The sequence below is a fragment of the Pempheris klunzingeri genome, chromosome 13 (genome assembly GCF_042242105.1).
Source record: "Pempheris klunzingeri isolate RE-2024b chromosome 13, fPemKlu1.hap1, whole genome shotgun sequence".
In the NCBI taxonomy this organism is placed as follows: Eukaryota; Metazoa; Chordata; class Actinopteri; order Acropomatiformes; family Pempheridae; genus Pempheris; species Pempheris klunzingeri.
This window is the reverse complement of record NC_092024.1, coordinates 2,144,863-2,165,311: the sequence shown is the minus strand read 5'-3', so window position 1 is coordinate 2,165,311 and position 20,449 is coordinate 2,144,863. Positions and strand designations below refer to the sequence as shown.

Genomic DNA, 20,449 nt, shown 5'->3' with positions numbered 1-20,449 from the left:
GCGCTCCTGCGGTGCGGCTGACAATCTCTTCTTCCTGCTCCCCTCCCGAGGAAGAAGTGACGTCAGAGCGGAGGCTGGACCATCATGGCGGCCGTCTTGAGGCTTGTCAACAGAAGCGCTTTCACTTCAACAATGGGGCAGCAGTATGTGGCGTTTAGCTCCTCGGCGAAGGCCAAAGCAGTGAGTTTCTTCGTGCTTTTATCTTCCGGCAGGTTGAGCCGAGCAGGTACAGCCGGCAGCCTGTCAGCTGACCCGGCTGTCGGCGTCCTCCACGGCTGAACCAGCTCAGACACTTCCGGTAGCCTGGACGGCTGTTAGCTAGCAACACTACTTTACTAACTTTTATTAACTGTGTGTGTGCAGGCTGGTGTAAGGGCAGGTCAAGCTCTCCCAGAGAAGGTGAAAATAGTGGAGGTGGGACCCAGAGATGGTCTCCAGAATGAAAAGGTAAGTTCAAAATAATTAGTGTAATTAGCACAGCCGCTTTCAAATGCCTCAATGTCCAGCCTTGTGTCAGTGTCTTTTTTAAGTGTTGCCTCATCTTGTTGCTTTACTGCCTCCACCCTCAGACTCTTGTGCCGACAGAGACAAAGATTCACTTGATTGACATGTTGTCAGCGTCGGGGCTGCCTGTCATTGAGGCCACCAGCTTTGTCTCTCCCAAATGGGTCCCACAGGTGAGTTTGTTCTCCCACAGCAATTCATATGGAAAGTGCTGACACAGCCCACAGAGGGCGCTACAGAATCTGCCATGTAAAGGAATAATTCTCTTCGGTGCTAAATGATTTCTGTCCCAAATGTCAGATGGCAGACCAGGTCGAGGTGATGAAGGGGATCTGTAGGATACCTGGAGTGTCTTACCCCGTCCTCACCCCCAACCTCAAGGGTTTCCAGGCTGCTGTGAGTGTCAAACCTCGTACTCCAACACACTTTCCCAATAGCTGAATAATCTTACTTGATACTGAAGTTCTTCTACAGTAGGTTACGTGTCTAGAAGTTTCACCTTAAATGCCCTTTTCTTGCTCTGACCCACTACAGGTGAAAGCAGGAGCTTCGGAGGTAGCCATATTTGGCGCTGCATCTGAGCTGTTCAGTAAGAAGAACATAAACTGCTCTGTGGACGAGAGTTTACAGCGCTTTGACGAGGTTATGAGAGCAGCCAAAGAGGCTGGCGTCCCAGTTAGGGGGTAGGATTACTGGCTTCCTCTTGACTATCAACACACGTATAAATCAGCAGAATTATAGGCTTTGATTTGTCGCACGAGTTTCATCCATGTTTCTTGTCACCAGTTATGTGTCATGTGTTCTTGGATGTCCGTATGAAGGCAAGGTGGCACCTGAAAAAGTCGCACATGTGAGTTCTCACTTGATACTTGCTCACGTAAGAATGTAGTGATCACTGTAAACGCGAACAAACATGAGCACAGAATAAGCGCCGTCACTCGTGCAACCATCTCAAGCTTTGTCTCTTATCTTCAGGTAGCCAAGCGTCTGTACTCCATGGGCTGCTATGAGATCTCCCTCGGTGACACTATAGGAGTGGGGACTCCGGGCAGCATGATTGAGATGCTGGAGGCGGTGAGCAGAGAGGTGCCGGTTAATGCCTTGGCAGTGCACTGCCACGACACCTACGGCCAGGCCCTGGCTAACATCCTTGTTGCCTTACAGGTTAGACTTGGTTCTCGTTACATGAATGCCTCCTGAAACTGTCTTTGAATGATGCAGATGGTGTGATAAAGGGAAATTAGCTTTTAAGGTAAAGACTCCCTTTGTTTTGCAGATGGGAATCAGTGTGGTGGACTCTTCAGTAGCTGGACTGGGAGGCTGTCCCTATGCCCAGGGGGCTTCTGGGAATGTTGCTACTGAAGATGTGGTCTATATGCTGCATGGACTCGGGATACAAACGGTAAGACGTCACACTTTGCTCCTTGTTAAGCTCCCCAGTTTTTTAGGTGCACTTAATAGTCAAGGTTAAAGATGCTGCTCTTGCTTTTGTGCTTACTGATGTAAACAAGAAAGAAGAAACTCCGATTGACCCGATCATTACATCATTTTTGGTTATAATTATTATAATCATTCCCTCAAGTTTGACCGCTTGACTTTCTGCTCTTATCTCAGGGAGTGGACCTCTCAAAGCTGATGGATGCTGGAGCGTTCATCTGCCGAACTCTCAACAGAAAGACCAGCTCCAAAGTGGCGCAGGCCACCTGCAAACTTTAGACAAAAGCCAACGCACTGGCTCTTTCACAGACTGTACACTGTAGCATAACTATGTAACATCATCTTCTGTATGTTCAGTTCTCTCCATTTATAGTTTTGGTCAGATTTATCCTCTACCAGTATGAGAATATTCCTTTAATATTTAGATGGTACTGACCCTTACCTCTGTTTGTCAACACTACATGATGGCATAGCTGGAACAGTGCCTTATGTAAAGTCTAATCATACAGATCCAACCCATCAAAAGCCATGCCTTCACCTGATTCTTAAATAGTGGGCTTACTTTAGTTTCTGGGCAGTGGATAAGCCAAAGTTAAGCACAGACTTTGTTTATAATAATAAACGAAGCAGTAAAAATGTCCAAGGGACGGATAAAGTCACTGTTGATGTCAGACAGAGACACAAGAGTCGTTGTGACTTCCATCATCCTTTGTATGCAGTGATCACTGTCTTCAATGAAATATCTAAATAGGGAGCAACTATGGAAACGGTCTTTATGGACTTGGGTATTGTACCTCTCTGTGAAAAACTGTTGATGTGCTGTATTCCACTCATTTTAATTTTTGTAGGATTTCTAGTTCTATAGTAATGTGTTTAAATATTTATTTTTGAATTACTTCAAATTCATCATGTACATATCCAACAAGATTGAGAGTTTATAAAAAAATAAACACTATTTCATGAATGAACATTTACAGCGTTGTGATGAATCAACAGGCTCTAAAACAGTCTGTGGCAATACGACTGGCTCTACAGCATATAAAGAGACTGTTGTGTCAAGAAAATTATTAACATTAAATGTGTAATTTCTTCCCTTTTTACAGTCGACATCAGTTCTACAAATTCCTGCATGAGAAAATCAATGGATTTGAAGGCATCAGTGCCCATATGAGGCACTAAGTGAGTGTTCGTTTACAATACTATAGTGATTTTTTTTTTTTTTTAGTTTGTTGGTGACATGATTCAGAATAAAGAAAAACTTTTCCTTGCCGCACCTTGTGAAAACCGGAGTGACAAGTCTGACAGGCAGACTGAGATTCTTACTGCAGGCCTCTGCAGCACTCAGTACTCATGCATCATATTAACCAGAGACAGGAAAATAACACGTCATAATGACTTACAGCTAATTCAAATGGGATAATGTGATAATTGCCAAGCTGGGTGATGGCTCGCATAAGAAACTTTGTTACGAGCGATAGAAATATTCCCCTCCAGATACAGAGTCATGTGCTCTTATTAGGTGGCGTCTTATTTCAACTTAAGAAATATATTGTCCTACATTTTCAAAACGATTTGCTCAGTTGTGTTGTGTGTGAGGCTGAAACTATTTTCAAAATGGAAACTATACTCAAGAAAATGAATTAAAGAATAAATATGCAGCTCTTTCTGTTAAACACCAAACAGAAACACACATTTAATACATTGTATATATTAACACATAAAAAAAAATGTACAGTATTAAGAATAAGTGCAGAAAACACATTTCCACCTGATGTCCACAGAGGGCAATTAGGGACTTAATAGTTCAATGAGCTGTCTGTTTGTCCAGGCTTCCTCCCACTTCCTCCATTGTGCTCCAGCTACCAGCAAAGGATTAAACAGCAGCATTCCTCTTGTCCTATTTAATCAACAGTGGTCTTGGATGAGGCCGGTTTGTGTACAGGCACGTCAAAACAAAGGCGGTCTATGTACAACGTGTGGCTGTACAGCATAAACCTGAGAGCAAGCATATGCCCACCAAGGCCTTAGATAAAGAAATATACCAATGATATATACATTTTTGCTGTAATGACTCTTATCGGAGAATATAAGCCATAAAAACCAAAATGTCTGGCCAGTTTGCAAACCTTCAAGTATTTTACTCAGCCATAACTCCTATGACTTTAGAGCGTCTGCACTCCCACACAGAACTGTGACAATTCTTCAATGAGTTGGGGGTGACTAGGGCAGCAAGATGTGAAGATAAAGTAAAACCAATTAAATAAAAGAGAACACAAATGTGCACCTGACATTCAGTGACAACAGAGCGCCCTGACACACCACTGTAGACACTGGCAGGGAGGGTGAATACCTCTGCCAGGTGTGTCCTGCCTCCTCGCGGTGTACACAGTGTTTCCTCTCCTTCCCCTTTCGTGTCAAAACTCCAATCACAAGAAAGACAGAGAAACCTCACTGGAATGTTCTAGTAGGGGTGAAGTTCAAAAGGTACACAGACCTTTATTGTGTTCAAAAAAGAAACCCACATATCATTGACAAATCTATTTGGCTCGAGCGGACTTGTAAATGTTGTGGGTGTTGACTTGGAAACCAACGTTCATGTGCTCCAAAGGAGTCTTAGATATGGTGTGGACACGGGGGCCCACAGGATGAAGCCAGTACTGATGACTCAACTTCCAGAGTCTGACACATACTGAGGTCTGGCTCACACTTGTGAGTCTGTTTTCTGAGATTAGTCTTTGGGTTCAGCGCTGCAGGTGTCCATATCTTCAGCCTGATTTTGGCTCTGTTCTCAGTCATGAAGTAGAGGACAGATTAGGAGCAGAGGCCCGTATCTTCTCCTCAAGTTTGAGTCTTGTTGGCCTGTATGAAGAGTTGCATGCAGTCTTGAAGGATGGAGGTTTTTCCTTCAGGTCCAGCCTCGCCATAGTCGGTTCGCAGTTGTTAAAGGGGTCATCGAAGTTGTCGTGATGCACGGCAATGTTGCGATGCCGCCTCTTGATCTTGTTTGCAATTCGCACAATGCGTTTGGAGATGAGATAAATGATCTCGCAGATGTTGAGGACGATGCAGAGGGCCGAAGCTCCAACCATGAAATAGGTGAAGACCTTCTTCTCGGTGGGGTGGCCGATGTAGCAGTCCACCTGGTTGGGGCAAGGCGACACCTCACACTTCACCAGCCTTGGCAGGTAGAAGCTGTTGTAGATGTGGTGGAGGATGTAGAGGAAGGCGACCTCGATGCCCGTCTTCACGAAGAGGCTGATCAGATAGGTCCACCACAAGCCGCCGTGTTTTTTGCCCGTGTTGCTGTACAGCTTGCTGTTGTCACCATGCTTGGCCCTGTACTTGCGCTCGCGGTCGTCACGGTACGCCACGTGCATGACCACCATAAAGGAAGGGCAGGTGACGAAGATGAGCTGCAGGGCCCACAGGCGAATGTGGGAAATGGGAAAGAAGTGGTCGTAGCAGACGTTGGCGCAGCCAGGCTGCTTAGTGTTGCAGTCAAAGTCCTTCTGCTCGTCACCCCACACTCGCTCCGCTGCCACCACGTACACCATCACCCTGAACACGAACACCACAGACAGCCATACCCGCCCAAACGCAGTGGAGTATTTGTTCACCCCACTGAGGAGGGCTTGGAAGGTCTTCCAGTCCATGTCCTTGGCTGGCAGTCAAATATCTCTCCACTGGAATCCTTCTGTGGCTGGTAGCAGTTTATCCTCAGACCTGAATGTGACACAATATAAAACGGGTGAACACTTTTCACTCTGCTAATGAACATCCTGATGTCTCTCCTTCTCCAAGTGACTTAGCCTTTAACACTGTCTTTTTAAATAACTAATTCATCTTCCAAAGATGATTTACTACAAAAACATCTCCCACTCAATCCTGGCAGAAACAACCACCACCAGTAACACACAGTTAAGAGAAGGCCTCGAGCCAAACTGTTAAAGGAAACAAGTCGGACCAACGTCACCAACACACCCAGATTTAATATACAGTATATCTTTTTTTTATACTTCTTCTCAACTTGTGTACAAATATTTATCCAAGGAACAAAGTAAATACTAAAAGCCTTCTTCTGTCCATCTGTTCACATAAAAAGCTGACTTCACTCATTTTGAATACGTGAGTCATTAACAAAAAGCAGACTCTTACGCACAGGCTTCATGCGTTATTTGGACAGTTCTTTCTTGATAGGTTTGGCTCCCTGCCGTCATGCGACCCCTCTGCTACACCCAGTGATTAATACGCTTCACAGACTGCCTTAAAAAAGCCATCTGAAAACACTCCCAACTCGCTCCAACTGGCTGAAACGTGAACTTTACGGAGCTTAACTTGTCTTTTGTCACTTCAAAAGTTTATTCCAGCGAGTTTCTCACTTACCTAAACAAAGGATCTGTCCATGATAAGCTGAGAGAGGTATATTTCCAGCGAGTTTCTCGATGCTTTAATGTCGTTTCAGTCCTTTGACGCACACATTCGCTTCGTCTCGACAGGTAGAGAAGCGCAGTGTTGAGAAATGCGCGTGTGGGTGGAGTTAAAGAAGAAAGACTGGAGCTGCCCCAGATGTTCCTCTCCCTCCCTCCCCTCCCCTCCCCTCCCCTCCCTCCCTCTCTCTCTCTCTGCCTCTCCTTCTCCCACTCACATGCCAGTGTTAGGTGGCAAATCAAATATTTTTGCAAAACTGGACCCCAGGTACTCTAAACTGGATTTGGAGACAGACTTGAACACTCAAGTTTGGAACCATGGCGATTTGAGAGTGTGCTGGTTGGCAACAGGGGGGGGGGGGGGGGGCACAGTTCATAACTTTTACTTTTAAATGAATGGTAGGGTTCAAAAGATGAATGTTTAATATGTGGCCACACACTCAGCTTCAGTGTTCTCACACAGGGTTGAATGAGGAAAAGAATCTTGTGATGGATGTTTATGCTAAATAAAAGTTTTGAGATTACAGATTTCATTCCATTGTTTTGTGTTCCTCCTCTCCAGGAAGGACTGTCTCCCTGTCCTGACGTGTCTCTGACTGCCCCACTCACGCAAGAGGCAGGCACACCCTGCTGAGGTGAATGCATTTTTTGGGTGTTGTGCAAGTGTGTTCTGCCTCTTTTTGTTGTTTTATTAAGTATGATTATTGCTGGACAACATTTTTTCTTAGGTGTTTTTCTTAGGAGGTATTCCCCTGAAATGGATGAGGTAGCTGGTAGAGAGGAGGTCAGAGTGGGGAGATAAGTCTACATGTGTGAGTGAGTTTATATATAAAATGTCCCTGTTCCTCTTTCATTCATTTCTTGCACTGTAATTTTTTCCCCTTGCAACACCCACAAAGAAACCAAAACACTGTATTATGTTTCCTTCAGTCTTTTTAAAAAGCTCGACTCAGATAACACTGTCAGTGCTTCTAAGCTCATCAGATCCGTGTCAGATCATGAGGCTTGTGGCTTTTGTCCCCATTTAATTAGCTTGCCTATTACTGTCGCAACCAAACCTCTCACTTTTTCCTTTCTCTTAACATGTAAGATTTCCCAATCAAGCTGCAGTAACATGTCTCTGTTCTGTAGCTAAAACAGCCCACCATTAGTCGTGTTTCCTGGCAGATTTAAAGCCTCAAACAGTTCTGTAAGGAGTATCAAATATCAGCTTATTCAAAATGCCAAAGCTGTGCCAGAGCTTGCCGGTTCATGCATACCAGCGCCTGTGTTCATTACATAAAAGAATAAAAGACATATCCATACATCACTAGTCCCAAGTCAAGTCATGTCAGGTCTATTTGTATTGCCCAGTACAATCACATACAATATCTCAATGGGCTTGTCTCAGGTTCACAACAGGCAACGGCTCCCAACCAAGCCCAAACCCTCTCAGAGGATAAGAAAGAACTCTACAAAGAGCTTTTTCTAAGAGCAGCATAAGTTATACCTATACGTTTCAGGGGTGTGACATAGGAGCTATTGAAATGCCACATGCACAGAATGCACACTTAGGTAACCTGATAATCAAGCTGAGTTGCTGGTTTGTTTCCACTTTGTTGAAATGTCTTTAAAAAATGAGAAAAAAACGACAGGTAATGAAATGAGCCTCATATTTTCACCTGTGTACAAATAATAAACACTTGTTACGTTCATCAAAGAAAAGGAACCCGATAATAAGAACTGTGCAGGTGCTGGCTTCTGCATGTGAAATCCATCATCTTGAAGTGATACTGACTCCAACTGCAGCTGCGCTTTTCAGGAACAACATCTGTGGCCTAAAGCACACAACATCTGTACTTGCAACATTAAGAGCACTTCAGCAGACAAGAATCGCATTACAGCCGGGGGAGGGAAAGAACTGGTCCAGGCAGTCTGCTGGGACACACCTGGAAGAATGCATTGGGTGACTCAACCTCTGCCAGCTGCACGTCTCAACAAGACAGGCAGGATAAACACATCGCTGGTACTGTGAAAGGAAGGAAAGGTACCAGAGAGCAGAGAGAGCGAGAGCGAAATGCCACCACGGTGGAGTTGGGGGGGCCTCGTGATTATGGGTGTGTTAACTGCACCACCCAGTTGGTCTGGACAAACACAGAGAAAGGCCCATAATGAAGCCTGCATACATCTTTAGAGCCAATAGATATTACACCCTATAAAATCTGGTGCAACACACAGGAGCAACGTGTTTACTCGCACATACGCACTAAACAAAAATGCTGCTAGATTGCTGTTGGGGTTCTCTGGCTTCATGAATCGCCGCTGCGGTCGTCGGCCACTTGTCATGTTTTTCAATGCTACCATATTGCTAATTTATTAGTCACATTCCTATTGTCAGTACTATAGTTGCTGTTAGTATGTTGGTTGCTGTTTGTCCAACACAGACCCCGACAGAAAGCCCCCACCTCCGAGCCTGGTTCTGTTCGAGGTTTCTTCCCGTAAAAGGGGAGTTCTTCCTGCCACTGTTGCCTGATATAATATCTGATGCTGCTCATGTGGGGATTCCTGAATCGTTGGGTCTCTCTCTTAATTAAAGAGTTTGGTCATATCTGCTCTTTATGTAAAGCGTCTTGAGATAACACTGTTATGAACCGGCGCTATATGAGTAAAGATTGATTGATTGACTAAAAGTGGTTCTTTGGCTGATAATCATAAGGGAACCACCTTTGTCAAATGAAAATCTCTCCCCAGCTAAACTAAACTAAGCTGAAGAACCAAACGGGGGCTTCACAAGTCCTTGTAGAGTAATGGTCCTATATCGCACCACAGCCACACCAAAGAGCCACTGAAGAACCAGTTTCTTGTGCTTATCTTATTTTTCCATTTTTTGTGTTTAACACATTGAAAGTGATGATTGTCTTATCATCTAGTCGTCTAATCGTCACTTTCAATTTGAAAGTGGTGATTATCACTGACAATCATGTTTTCTTGATCTCAGTCACACAGGATAAGACATCCATGTCATGTCTGCTGGCGTCTCAAAACAATGTTGAACAATGACTTTCCAGCACCAACCTCTGTCCCCTGAAACAGTGACCCAGATACAATGATAATCCACAGACCTCTCTTGTGAACAGATTTCATCTGAACTACTGTCCGCTACAGACATTAGCCAAGTGGTTCCAGTGAAATCTATTCACAGTGGAGTCTGCAGATGATCTGTTCATTGTTTATGGGAAGATACTTTGCTTTGTTTGGGTTTTTAAATATATAATTATTTATCACTCTGAGCAGGGCAATCTATATTTACTCTCCTCTGTGGTATTGAGGGTACACAGGCAGAAATCTCAAAACCTCAGCAGAGATAACTGAAGTATTGGCATGGCACAGAGGAGAGAGTAGGAAAATGTGTATTTTACTCCTTTCACATGCAGCAGTGTAAATACTGGAATCATCCATTCACAGGCTGCCCGCACAGAGAAATTCCTGCACTGGGTGGGTCTACGGCCCGTCAGCATGGATGAATCAAACCGAGGAGCAAGAGACTCCTCCTCTGCCCTGCACAAAGTACCAATCAACCTAAACAATGAGGGTGCTGCTCCTAGCAACGGAGCAGTCCGTGTGCCAACGGGGAGGGGTCGATCTGTGAAACGTGGAAAAAGTAGAAAAAAGAAAGAAAGTTTGTGATCTTTTTCAAACCACAGAATTCTTGCAGAAACAACAAATCCTTTCTGGTTTACATCTTAGTGTATTTCCTTCTTTTACATATTGTGTAATGCAGTACACATACTGTGTATCGACCTCTCTGAGCTGTCTTTCCTGGTTTTATGGGGAAAAAAACTAATTTTCCAATCATAGAAATGATCTTTAATGAAAAATAACATTAACATCTATACAGCCACACTGCAAACTGAAATATGCACATCCTGATATTAACAGCTGTGTTTACAACACTGCATTTTCACTTCATCGCTGTATACAGAAAGCAGTCTAACACAAGAACAGTGACATGCACCACAGCAGAACCTTTGAAACCTTGATAAATTATGTAAAGTATTTACAGTGAGAGTCAGATGTGAACATGTGAGTGAAGGGAAAAGACACAGTACAGTTTGAGCTAAACGTTTTCAAAGTCGGAGGCGGAGCAGGGGAAAATCTTACACAGAAAACCACATGTGTTTGTAGAACCACTCTCCAAACCACGAGGGTGACTCATGGAATTGGTATTGAGGCTAGATCTGACACTGGATCAGAACTACAGAACTTCATCTGTAAAAAAAACTCTATGACTCAAAATACTCTGACCCGAACACACAACAGTGAGCATGTTCCACATCAATGGCACACGTGTCTCACTGTCTGCAATTTCAAATCCTCTGACAGTGGACACAGAGACAGCAAGGAACTGCCCTGATTGCTGTTCAGTCTCTGAGCAGACAAATATCTGCTTACAAGTCTTTTTAAGGGAGAGCCTGTAGAGTGAGGAGAGACATATTCTGTCTCCCGCATATGTTTTTCATTAAGTCTTTGTCTTTATTCTCACTGTCTCAGGATATGGCGACACGGTATGAGGGAGCAGGTGTCTCAGGAGTGCGTTTGCCTGCCAGCTTCAGTGTGTTTGACTCCATCAGGCTGCTTCCACTGGACAGTGTGTTGCTCATGATGGCGGGAGAGTGATGGACCGCGGTGAAACATTCGCGGCAGCGTTTGCCAACCAGGTAGAGGATTTCGAAAATGGAGAGGAGGATGCACACCAGGCTGGTGACCACCATGAAGAGGGTGAAGATTCGTTTCTCTGTGGGCCGAGCGATGAAGCAGTCCACCTTGTTGGGACAGGGCTTCTGTTCACACTTGATGAGCGAGGGGAAGTCGTAACCCTCGTAGATATGGTAGAGGAGGTAGACGAAAGTGATGTCGACGCCTATTTTGAAGACCAAGGTGAGGACGTAGGTCCACCAAAGGCCCCCGCGCTTCTTGCCCGTGTTCTGGTAGAGACGACGGCAGTTCTCGCCATACTTGAGCCGGTTTCTCCGTTCCCTGTCCTCCCTGTAGGCTACGTGCATCACCACCAGCAGAGAGGGGCAGGTGACGAAGATGAGCTGCAGGGCCCACAGCCGCACGTGGGAGACTGGGAAGAAGTGGTCATAGCAGACGTTGTGGCACCCAGGCTGGGCTGTGTTGCATTTGAAGTCTTTCTGTTCGTCGCCCCATACCTTCTCCGCTGCCACCACAAACACCATGACCCTGAAGAGGAAAACAATGGAGAGCCACACTCGGCCGAAGGCTGTGGAGTACTTGTTCACCCCACTGAGGAGGCCCTGGAGGAATGCCCAGTTCATGACGAAGTTTGTTCACAGCCTGTCTTCTCTTCCTGCTGATGGAAGACAGAGGAAGCTCTTTTCAGCCGAAATTGCACACACAAAACTCAGGTAGCTACCAGCCTGAGACGGAGAGAAAAATCATATCACAGATATAGAGGAAGGCTGAGGCAACGAAGACACAAACTGAGGCAGAACTGAGTCAGTTACATATGAATTCACGTGTTAACGTGTTTCCAAGGCAAAAAAACAACCGAGACAAGAGCAAAATGAGTAGATAGAAATGCCTCTAAGCTCTTTTTAAACACGAGACTGCCTTGTCATGTAGCAGAAAGGTTTTAACTCGTCGCTGTGCTGAGATACAGTCAGACAACTCTCGCTCAAACCAAGCCGTTCACTGCGGTAGACGCTTTTTGTTCGTACATTCCGTGCGCAATTGCGCGTATCCAAAATGCCCAAATCTAAAAACCACTAAATCATGTAAATCTGAATAAGTTCGCGTTACTGTTAGATTCTGTGTTTACATATCTATCATTATGAATACTTACAGTTGAAAGGCTGTTGGTGCGGTTCAGTGTCGGAGCGGAGCAGCAGGCTTTGGATGAAGCTCACCGATGAGGCACAGAGTGGATTTCTCAACAGGACGGGAGTGGAGGGGGTGGAGTTGTCGGCCTTCCATGTCTTCACACCACTCAACCTGCTCAGGTGTGGCAGCCCGACTCCACCAAGTACTTGTTTGTCCAATTAAGCGAGGAAAGCAGGCGACCTTTGCTTTTCTATTCTTCAAGTTTGGATCATCTAAGGAAATGACGTAAGACAGGCTGCGTTACGTGATCATTTCATTACTTATATTAAACCTATTGATCAGACAGACTTGGGCATTTGCATTCTTTGTGTAGTGTACAAATTTGAAAGCAATTCTGAATTTATAATGTAGTTGTTACTTTTCAAAGCCTTAAATATCACTGGCTTATGATAAAATAACATATATAAGTGTAATAAAAATAATTAAAGCTGCAAGCAGCGGTGAAGGGCCCTCGCACCTTTGTGCATGTTGCCGGACACCAACCCTTCCATGCCAAGCTCAGATTTGTCATGTATTTTGGACAGTTCATCAAGGAGTTACACGTCACTTCCTGTGTCCCCTATGTGGCGCTAGAGAACAGCCACTAATTGCATCCTATATTTCAGCATATGAAGTGCTGACTACACCGTGAACATTTCATGCAAATCAAATGATGATTGGCACAAAAGTCTTACTTCCTGTTGTCACTAGGTGGCGCAATGACTGTGGTCACTAACTGGCATGTAGATGTCTTCAGGCCGGGAGTCTTACTATTAATCATGACAAGTTTGGAACAGATTGGATAATGTACACTGAAGATACAACAACTTCCTGTTTCATGGTGTATGTGATGTGGATGTGGACACAAAAGAGCACAACGGGCAGGTCCACACACTTCACATTGTTGTTTTTATTGATCCCAAATGAACAGTGCTAACACATATCATTGAAAAGTAAAGATATAATAAATGAAAAGACTAAACAGTGAAAAAGAGAAAACGAGTGGAGGAACAGTGATAAATAGTTACTCCTACAGGGCACAAGGGGGCGCTGTGTCCTCAAAGATGCAAAACACCTGAACCCAAACTTCTACCTGCTCTGTGGAATGAACTCCCTGAAAAGAATTGATTACATTTTGTTTATGATGAACACATCTACAGAGTTATTGCTACACTTTCCTGGCTGGTTGTGTCACTACGCTGCCACGTATCTCGGATCGAGGAAATGACCAGTGTTGCCAACTCCTCAGTAAGGAAAGTAACTATTAGCTGTTCCTAAAAGTCAGAATAACATCTTGGGAGAGACAAAAGGTGAGTAAAAAACACTGTAAATATGTTTAGAACTACAAATGAACTTTCTTCTGTTGATTCTTGGTTTGTATTTTTTTTATTTTGCCACTGTCCCCGGACAGAAAGGAGCACAACGGGCAGGTCCACACACTTCACATTGTTTTTATTTATCCCAAATGAACAGTGCTAACACATATCACTGAATGACTCATTAAAAGTAAAGATATATAAAGATAAATATATATACACACACATCAACGTCTTGAGGTTTTCCTGACTAAATTTGAAGTAGATCTGGTCAACTGGCTTGTCTTGAGACATCATAGCGTGAAACATAGCATTTCCTGTCGCCACCAGGTGGCGCTATGACTGTAGATGAATGTTGACATGTAGATGTCTTCAGGGCGGGACTCTTATCAAACATGACAAGTTTGGTGCTGATTGGATCATGTACAGTCTATTTATTAACAACTTCCTGTTTCATGGCGAGACACTGAAGTTCGACAGCTCGCCACCCTCACACCGTTAAAGTTTTATAGGGACTTTTAATAAGTTTTCATCGTTAATGTCTTTTCTACCAGCTGACTGAGTTTGAAGTCAATCGCTTCAACCCCCTCGGACTAGTTCGTTCATTTATGACCCCTGTAAATCACCAAAAAAGTATGGAAAATCCAATATGGCCGACTTCCTGTTGGGTTTAGGTCATCGCTCCAAGAGACTTCTTAGTACATCTTCAAGAGATACATGAACCCACCAAATTTTTTGAAATATGTAATTTTTCACCACAACTGATGCGTGGGCAAAGTTTCATGAGTTTTTGTGCATGTTTAGACCCTCAAACTTTATTTCGGATGCATTTCCTTACATTTCAATAGGGTCCTCGGGCCCTAATAAAAAAGTGTACACCAACAATCAACAGATCAATGTGACATTTCATTGGTACAAAGTAGAAGCTGTGGTTTCCTTATTAAAAAAATGGTGTTTATTGAAATATTTACATGGCAGATGAAGTGGGCTCAAAGTACAAAAGACCATGAACATACTCAGACACACACCGTCTCCTCAGACACATACGAACAAGCATACGCTCTTTGTTCGTTCACACGTACTCCCCACAGTCAGAGATGATGACTTTCTGCTTTGGCTTGCCGTCCTTTGACCCCTGAGCCTGTGGACAGAAACCAGATTTAAAAGATACAGCAGTCACACGCTAAAATAAAAACCTAATTGATTTTACATTTTTTAAATCTTCTTGAAACAACAGTTTGCCAGTTGGTTTCCGTTGCTTTGGTCAAGCTTTATTTACATGGAGCACAAGAAGTAAGTAATAATGACATAGTTCAAGGGCACTTTGATTAAGAGCAGTTTTGTTTTGAGTGATTTTAGGCCTTTGTTTCATTGTGAATTAGAAATCTGTGATTGTGTTATTTGTATAAAACAAAAAAACATACATTATTTAAATGAAACATTTCGCCATCTCAGTACCTCCATTGCACGGAGCACGTCCATCCCCTCCACCAGCTCTCCAAACACCACATGTTTGCCATCCAGCCAGTCCGTTTTGTCAGTGGTGATGAAGAACTGAGAGCCGTTAGTGTTTGCCCCAGAGTTGGCCATGGAGAGCTGCCCTGTGAGCATGAGAGATGACATTTAACCACTTATCCTCAGGATCTGCTAACAAACCTAAACCATGAGGCTCATTCACACAGAGACCAAACACTCCTCCCACAGCTCTTCGTAAAACTACTCACCCGGAGCTGTGTGTTTGAGGACAAAGTTTTCATCATCAAACTTCCGGCCGTAGATGGATTTTCCACCGGTGCCGTTGTGGTTGGTGAAGTCACCTCCTTGGCACATAAACTGAGGGATGATGCGATGAAAGCTGCTGCCCTTAAAGCCAAAGCCCTTGTCATGCGTGCACAAGCAGCGGAAATTCTCTAGAGAAGTAGTAAAAAGAGTTGTCACTGTCTGCCAACTGAGATATAATGTGAGGGGGAGATATAATTAAACACTTGTCTTCTTTTGCTCCATCAGGATTCATTTTAGTACGTTTTTAAAATTATTTCTGCAAGCAGACTTAAAGGACAACTCCAGTATTTTTATACCTGGGCTATTTTGGGTTGGAAATGACTTATAAGTACAAAACTTTTGGAACTGGTCCCGCAGATCGCCTCTGCTGGCATCCGAGAACAGCCTGCAATATAAGCTACAATGGCTGAAATGTAATGCTTTGGGACAACTGTGCCTAATCAGAGCCCATCCACTAAAAGTGCATGTTGTCGTTAATCTGACAACATTACAGAAACAGAGACAGTCCTGTTTTGTTTAAGCAGAAACAGCCGTTATATCGCTCTGGTCAAAGCCACCAGACTCCAGTGACAAAAACAGTCATTTTAAATAGGAGTTGCTAGTCTACTGCTGTGCCGATCAGTTAGCTTGTTTGTGTTATTGTGTGACCTTGGTGTTATAAAGAATTAGTTTAGATCTAACCGAATATTCTTGTAACACTCCATAACACAAACAAGTGGGCAGCAGTAGACCAGCCGCTCCGGTGTTATCCGAGGTAAAATTACTCTTTTTTTGGGGGGAGTCTGGTGGGTTTGAATAGTGTGATACAACAACTGTTTCTGTCGGGATCCTTTCCATAATGTTGTCAGACAGTTCGAATATCAATCTAAGCGTTTCAGTGATAAAGATAAGCACTTTTGGTAAACATACTTTGATCTGGTTCAACTGACCCGAAGGGTTACATCACAGCCCGTTTGCCAGGTTTAAAAACACCAGAGTTACCCTTTAACACTGCAGTTACAGTACAAATTTTAGACCTGCCGCACACAGCGTACACACCTGCTGTCATGGGAACGATGTCAGCCCGAAGCAGGAAGCGTAGTCTCCCTGCCGCCTTGTTTCCAATCTTGACGTCCATGTACACCTGAGGATTAACTCTGCCCTTTTTAGCTGGGGGCTCAGCCTGCAAGAGCAAATCATTCTTATGTCACAATCATAACATTGTTAAGAGTCTGAAGCACCAAAAACCTCTAAAAAGGAAGCCACGCCACCTCCTGTGAGGTTGTTGTCGTTTCTCCAGCCGCTGCCTCCCCCTCAGCCTCCTCTGCGGTCTTCCCAGAGAACTTCTTCAGCCAATCATCGTCCGACCACACTGAACAAAAAGCAGTGTTGGGATCAGTACCAAGGATTTAAATGACTGTGTAGGCTTCTATAGACAGGTTTCCATCAATCACCTGGTCGAGAGGAACCTTCTTTGATTCTCATGGGCTTGGCGGTGTTGACTCGGATCGTCCGTCCAAAGAGCTCAGACTCATTCTAGCAGAAAAAAAAAAGAAGAAAAAAAACCCAAATATCAACATTTTAAACAGGAAGCTAATTCTTTTAAACTTTATGGGTATACTACTAGGTCTCAGAAACAGGAATAAAACCTCACCAACATTATGTACTGCAGTGTGATCCACTTACCATGTTATCAATAGCTGCTGCAGCATCCTACAAAAAGATAAAGGGCATAAAGAAGTCGTCAGCACATAAAGATTAAGCATTAAAATCACACTATGTAGCAATCACCAACCGTGTTAACATGAATTCACCAGTCAGACCACCACTAACCTTGTTCTAAACGATCAATTCATATTCATGTTCATGTTCATATTCATTCACAGTCTTGCTCTTATGCTGGTAGTATTAAAAATGTTTTACAGCTGTATATAAAAGTAGATGTGTCGTGGAAGAGGTGTCATAAAAGTAGATGTAAATGTGTCGGCATAGCAATCGATCTCATTCAGACTACCATCTTTATTGGGTTATTATTAGGATATAGCAGCTTAACTTTACAACATTACTATAACACACACATATCATATTTAATTGTTAAAGTATTCTATTCTGTATAGTTTCACTGACTTTGCACACTTCACCTCACACACTGTGACACTTTTCAATCTGTACTTTTTGTTTTAAAAAAGGGACAGACTATTTAATTTAACTGTATTTTATTGTGTCTAAGTTTCTGTTCAATTTTGTATTTCAATATTTTGTATTGTTGTGACTTGACCTCTGTACCGCACTCTGGCACAACAGTTTCCTCCAGGATAAATAAAGTCATTCTTATTCTTAACCAGTACACACCTCTGCCAGTTCAAACTCAATGAAGGCAAATCCTCTGTGCTTTTCTGAAAGTGAAACATAGGACACATTAATACATGTTAACATCCATCTTGCCCACAGTGCAGCAGAACTCCTGCTCTTACCTGTTTCATAGTCTAACGGGATCTGGATGTCAGTGATGTCTCCAAACGGAATAAAGGCAGCGTGCAACACCTTCTCGTCCACCTCCTCTGCCAGGCCGCCTGATGGAGACACACACGGACAGTCTGAGCTGATGGACAGGTACCGACAGACTGAGCTGATGGACAGGTACTGACAGACAGGTACTGACAGACTGAGCTGATGGACAGGTACTGACAGACTGTGCTGATGGACAGGTACTGACAGACTGAGCTGATGGACAGGTACTGACAGACAGGTACTGACAGACTGTGCTGATGGACAGGTACTGACAGACTCAGCTGATGGACAGGTACTGACAGACTGTGCTGATGGACAGGTACTGACAGACTCAGCTGATGGACAGGTACTGACAGACTGTGCTGATGGACAGGTACTGACAGACTGAGCTGATGGACAGGTACTGACAGACTCAGCTGATGGACAGGTACTGACAGACTGTGCTGATGGACAGGTACTGACAGACTCAGCTGATGGACAGGTACTGACAGACTGAGCTGATGGACAGGTACTGACAGACTCAGCTGATGGACAGGTACTGACAGACTGTGCTGATGGACAGGTACTGACAGACTGAGCTGATGGACAGGTACTGACAGACTCAGCTGATGGACAGGTACTGACAGACTGTGCTGATGGACAGGTACTGACAGACTCAGCTGATGGACAGGTACTGACAGACTGAGCTGATGGACAGGTACTGACAGACTCAGCTGATGGACAGGTACTGACAGACTGTGCTGATGGACAGGTACTGACAGACTCAGCTGATGGACAGGTACTGACAGACTCAGCTGATGGACAGGTACTGACAGACTGTGCTGATGGACAGGTACTGACAGACTCAGCTGATGGACAGGTACTGACAGACTGTGCTGATGGACAGGTACTGACAGACTGAGCTGATGGACAGGTACTGACAGACTCAGCTGATGGACAGGTACTGACAGACTGTGCTGATGGACAGGTACTGACAGACTCAGCTGATGGACAGGTACTGACAGACTCAGCTGATGGACAGGTACTGACAGACTCAGCTGATGGACAGGTACTGACAGACTGTGCTGATGGACAGGTACTGACAGACTCAGCTGATGGACAGGTACTGACAGACTCAGCTGATGGACAGGTACTGACAGACTGTGCTGATGGACAGGTACCGACAGACTGAGCTGATGGACAGGTACCGACAGACCGAGCTGACGGACAGGTACCGACAGACCGAGCTGACGGACAGGTACCGACAGACCGAGCTGACGGACAGGTACCGACAGACCGAGCTGATGGACAGGTACCGACAGACCGAGCTGATGGACAGGTACCGACAGAGACAGAAGCCTCGTGGTTACACGGTTTGTTTGTGTGCAGATCTACAGGAGCGGATATCAGGGCAGGTCTTCATGTTACCTTTGAGACTAAAGAGCCAGTTGGGTGCCGAGTTCCCGAGAATAAAGCTCTTTATTCTGTATTTCTTCATGTACTCAGAGCTCATCACACACCGGGACATGCTACACTCGTGGGTAAACTGTGTTTTACCGGCTAAATCTTTCCGTATGTTTTTTTTTTTCTTTTTTAAATGCCGTGCGCTTTATATATTTCTATTTAAGTCTAATTTAATTTGCTATAAGACTTTATCCTTATTGCTCAGGCTAGCTTTACTGAAACAATACAACTTTTACTTATTTTTCATTAAAAGAAGCATCAACTCACCAACATACAGCACTCGTTTGTTAGCCGCCATATTGGATTTAACCCTTCAACTGTGACCCCAGCGGCTCCTCATTGGTGCGGAGGCTCTGAAGCCTCAAGTACCGTGTAGCGCCCCCTGTGGGAGGAGGCTGTCAGCACTCCACGTTCACCTTCTTACACCTTCACAATAAACATTTAGCAGGTTATCACGACAGTTTTACTAGTAACATAGTTTGTTTGTAGCCATTTTCAAATATTAATATTATTATTGAGGTTACATTTCTGTTTTCTAGCTGATTACAGGGCAGCAGGGTTACTAGAGTTTAGTGTAGTAGGTCTATATTTGACTTAAAACTCTACAGTGTGTGTGGCAGGAAGGATCTACAACCCACATGTCGTTGCACAACCCTACATTGTACAGTGGTAATTAAATTTACCTGCATCCTCATGTTATAGGCACAGGTGTAAAGGATAAAATGAATGGTGGCAGTTAAGGACTTGTTCCAAAGCACATATTTTGGCTTGTCATAGCAGAAAAGGCACGGGTGTTAATAATATCCTTAATGATTGCTCGATTATGATCAAGTGTCCCAGTGAGCCATGACAGTGTGACAGCGAGCCAACATGAACAATACTGGAAACCTGACCCTGAAGCAGCTAAATGGAATATGGCCATCATTCATTGTATTATTTACCTGTGTTCATCTTACTGTGACATGTTTAAATATCTGTTAATAAAGAGCTGAAGAATATTTTGGCCTCCATTTTCTAATAAGGTGCCCATTATAAAGAGTTTATGGAGAATAACTAATGTCATTGTGAATAGTTAATGAATTATTTATCTATAGAACAGTTAGAAGGTATTAATAATAAGAGTGACTTTTGGTTTGCCATGTTGGTGTTTATCTTCCACCAGCATGGCACTTCTTTAGCGCTGCAGTT

The 20,449-nt window shown here is 43.9% G+C and overlaps 4 protein-coding genes across 4 annotated transcripts; 1 reads left to right on the top strand and 3 right to left on the bottom strand.

Moving 5' to 3' along the window:
* Positions 1–73: 73 nt before the first annotated feature.
* On the top strand, positions 74–2,909 carry hmgcl (3-hydroxy-3-methylglutaryl-CoA lyase). The gene is made up of 9 exons (XM_070841917.1): positions 74–180; positions 364–447; positions 570–677; positions 805–900; positions 1,039–1,187; positions 1,291–1,354; positions 1,480–1,668; positions 1,781–1,906; positions 2,119–2,909. The coding sequence occupies exons 1-9, from the start codon at positions 85–87 to the stop codon at positions 2,218–2,220; spliced, it is 1,014 nt and encodes a 337-aa protein (XP_070698018.1). The 5' UTR covers positions 74–84; the 3' UTR covers positions 2,221–2,909.
* Positions 2,910–4,398: 1,489 nt separating this feature from the next.
* On the bottom strand, positions 4,399–6,419 carry gjb3 (gap junction protein beta 3). Its single transcript, XM_070841918.1, has 2 exons — positions 6,325–6,419; positions 4,399–5,664 (listed from the first exon to the last, which is right to left on the bottom strand). The coding sequence occupies exon 2, from the start codon at positions 5,592–5,594 to the stop codon at positions 4,734–4,736; it is 861 nt and encodes a 286-aa protein (XP_070698019.1). The 5' UTR covers positions 5,595–5,664; positions 6,325–6,419; the 3' UTR covers positions 4,399–4,733.
* Positions 6,420–10,108: 3,689 nt separating this feature from the next.
* gjb10 (gap junction protein beta 10) lies at positions 10,109–12,232 on the bottom strand. The gene is made up of 2 exons (XM_070842040.1): positions 12,214–12,232; positions 10,109–11,721 (listed from the first exon to the last, which is right to left on the bottom strand). Exon 2 carries the CDS (start codon positions 11,684–11,686, stop codon positions 10,895–10,897), a length of 792 nt encoding a protein of 263 aa, XP_070698141.1. The 5' UTR covers positions 11,687–11,721; positions 12,214–12,232; the 3' UTR covers positions 10,109–10,894.
* A 2,246-nt stretch (positions 12,233–14,478) lies between these two features.
* ppie (peptidylprolyl isomerase E (cyclophilin E)) lies at positions 14,479–19,565 on the bottom strand. The gene is made up of 10 exons (XM_070842294.1): positions 19,529–19,565; positions 17,782–17,880; positions 17,660–17,703; positions 16,994–17,020; positions 16,762–16,843; positions 16,579–16,679; positions 16,367–16,490; positions 15,271–15,456; positions 15,005–15,147; positions 14,479–14,687 (listed from the first exon to the last, which is right to left on the bottom strand). The coding sequence occupies exons 1-10, from the start codon at positions 19,557–19,559 to the stop codon at positions 14,619–14,621; spliced, it is 906 nt and encodes a 301-aa protein (XP_070698395.1). The 5' UTR covers positions 19,560–19,565; the 3' UTR covers positions 14,479–14,618.
* Between the last annotated feature and the right edge of the window lie 884 nt (positions 19,566–20,449).

What these genes read in the sequence shown, in the direction of transcription:
- hmgcl (XM_070841917.1), top strand. Translation starts at nt 85, where the DNA reads ATGGCGGCCGTCTTGAGGCTTGTCAACAGAAGCGCTTTCACTTCAACA. An exon ending in CCTCGGCGAAGGCCAAAGCA is followed by an intron (nt 181 to 363) that starts GTGAGTTTCTTC and finishes GTGTGTGTGCAG; the next exon opens with GCTGGTGTAAGGGCAGGTCA. An exon ending in ATGGACTCGGGATACAAACG is followed by an intron (nt 1,907 to 2,118) that starts GTAAGACGTCAC and finishes CTCTTATCTCAG; the next exon opens with GGAGTGGACCTCTCAAAGCT.
- gjb3 (XM_070841918.1), bottom strand. Translation starts at nt 5,594, where the DNA reads ATGGACTGGAAGACCTTCCAAGCCCTCCTCAGTGGGGTGAACAAATAC.
- gjb10 (XM_070842040.1), bottom strand. Translation starts at nt 11,686, where the DNA reads ATGAACTGGGCATTCCTCCAGGGCCTCCTCAGTGGGGTGAACAAGTAC.
- ppie (XM_070842294.1), bottom strand. Translation starts at nt 19,559, where the DNA reads ATGGCGGCTAACAAACGAGTGCTGTATGTTG. An exon ending in CCCGTTAGACTATGAAACAG is followed by an intron (nt 17,704 to 17,781) that starts GTAAGAGCAGGA and finishes TTTCACTTTCAG; the next exon opens with AAAAGCACAGAGGATTTGCC. An exon ending in AGAAGGTTCCTCTCGACCAG is followed by an intron (nt 16,680 to 16,761) that starts GTGATTGATGGA and finishes CTTTTTGTTCAG; the next exon opens with TGTGGTCGGACGATGATTGG.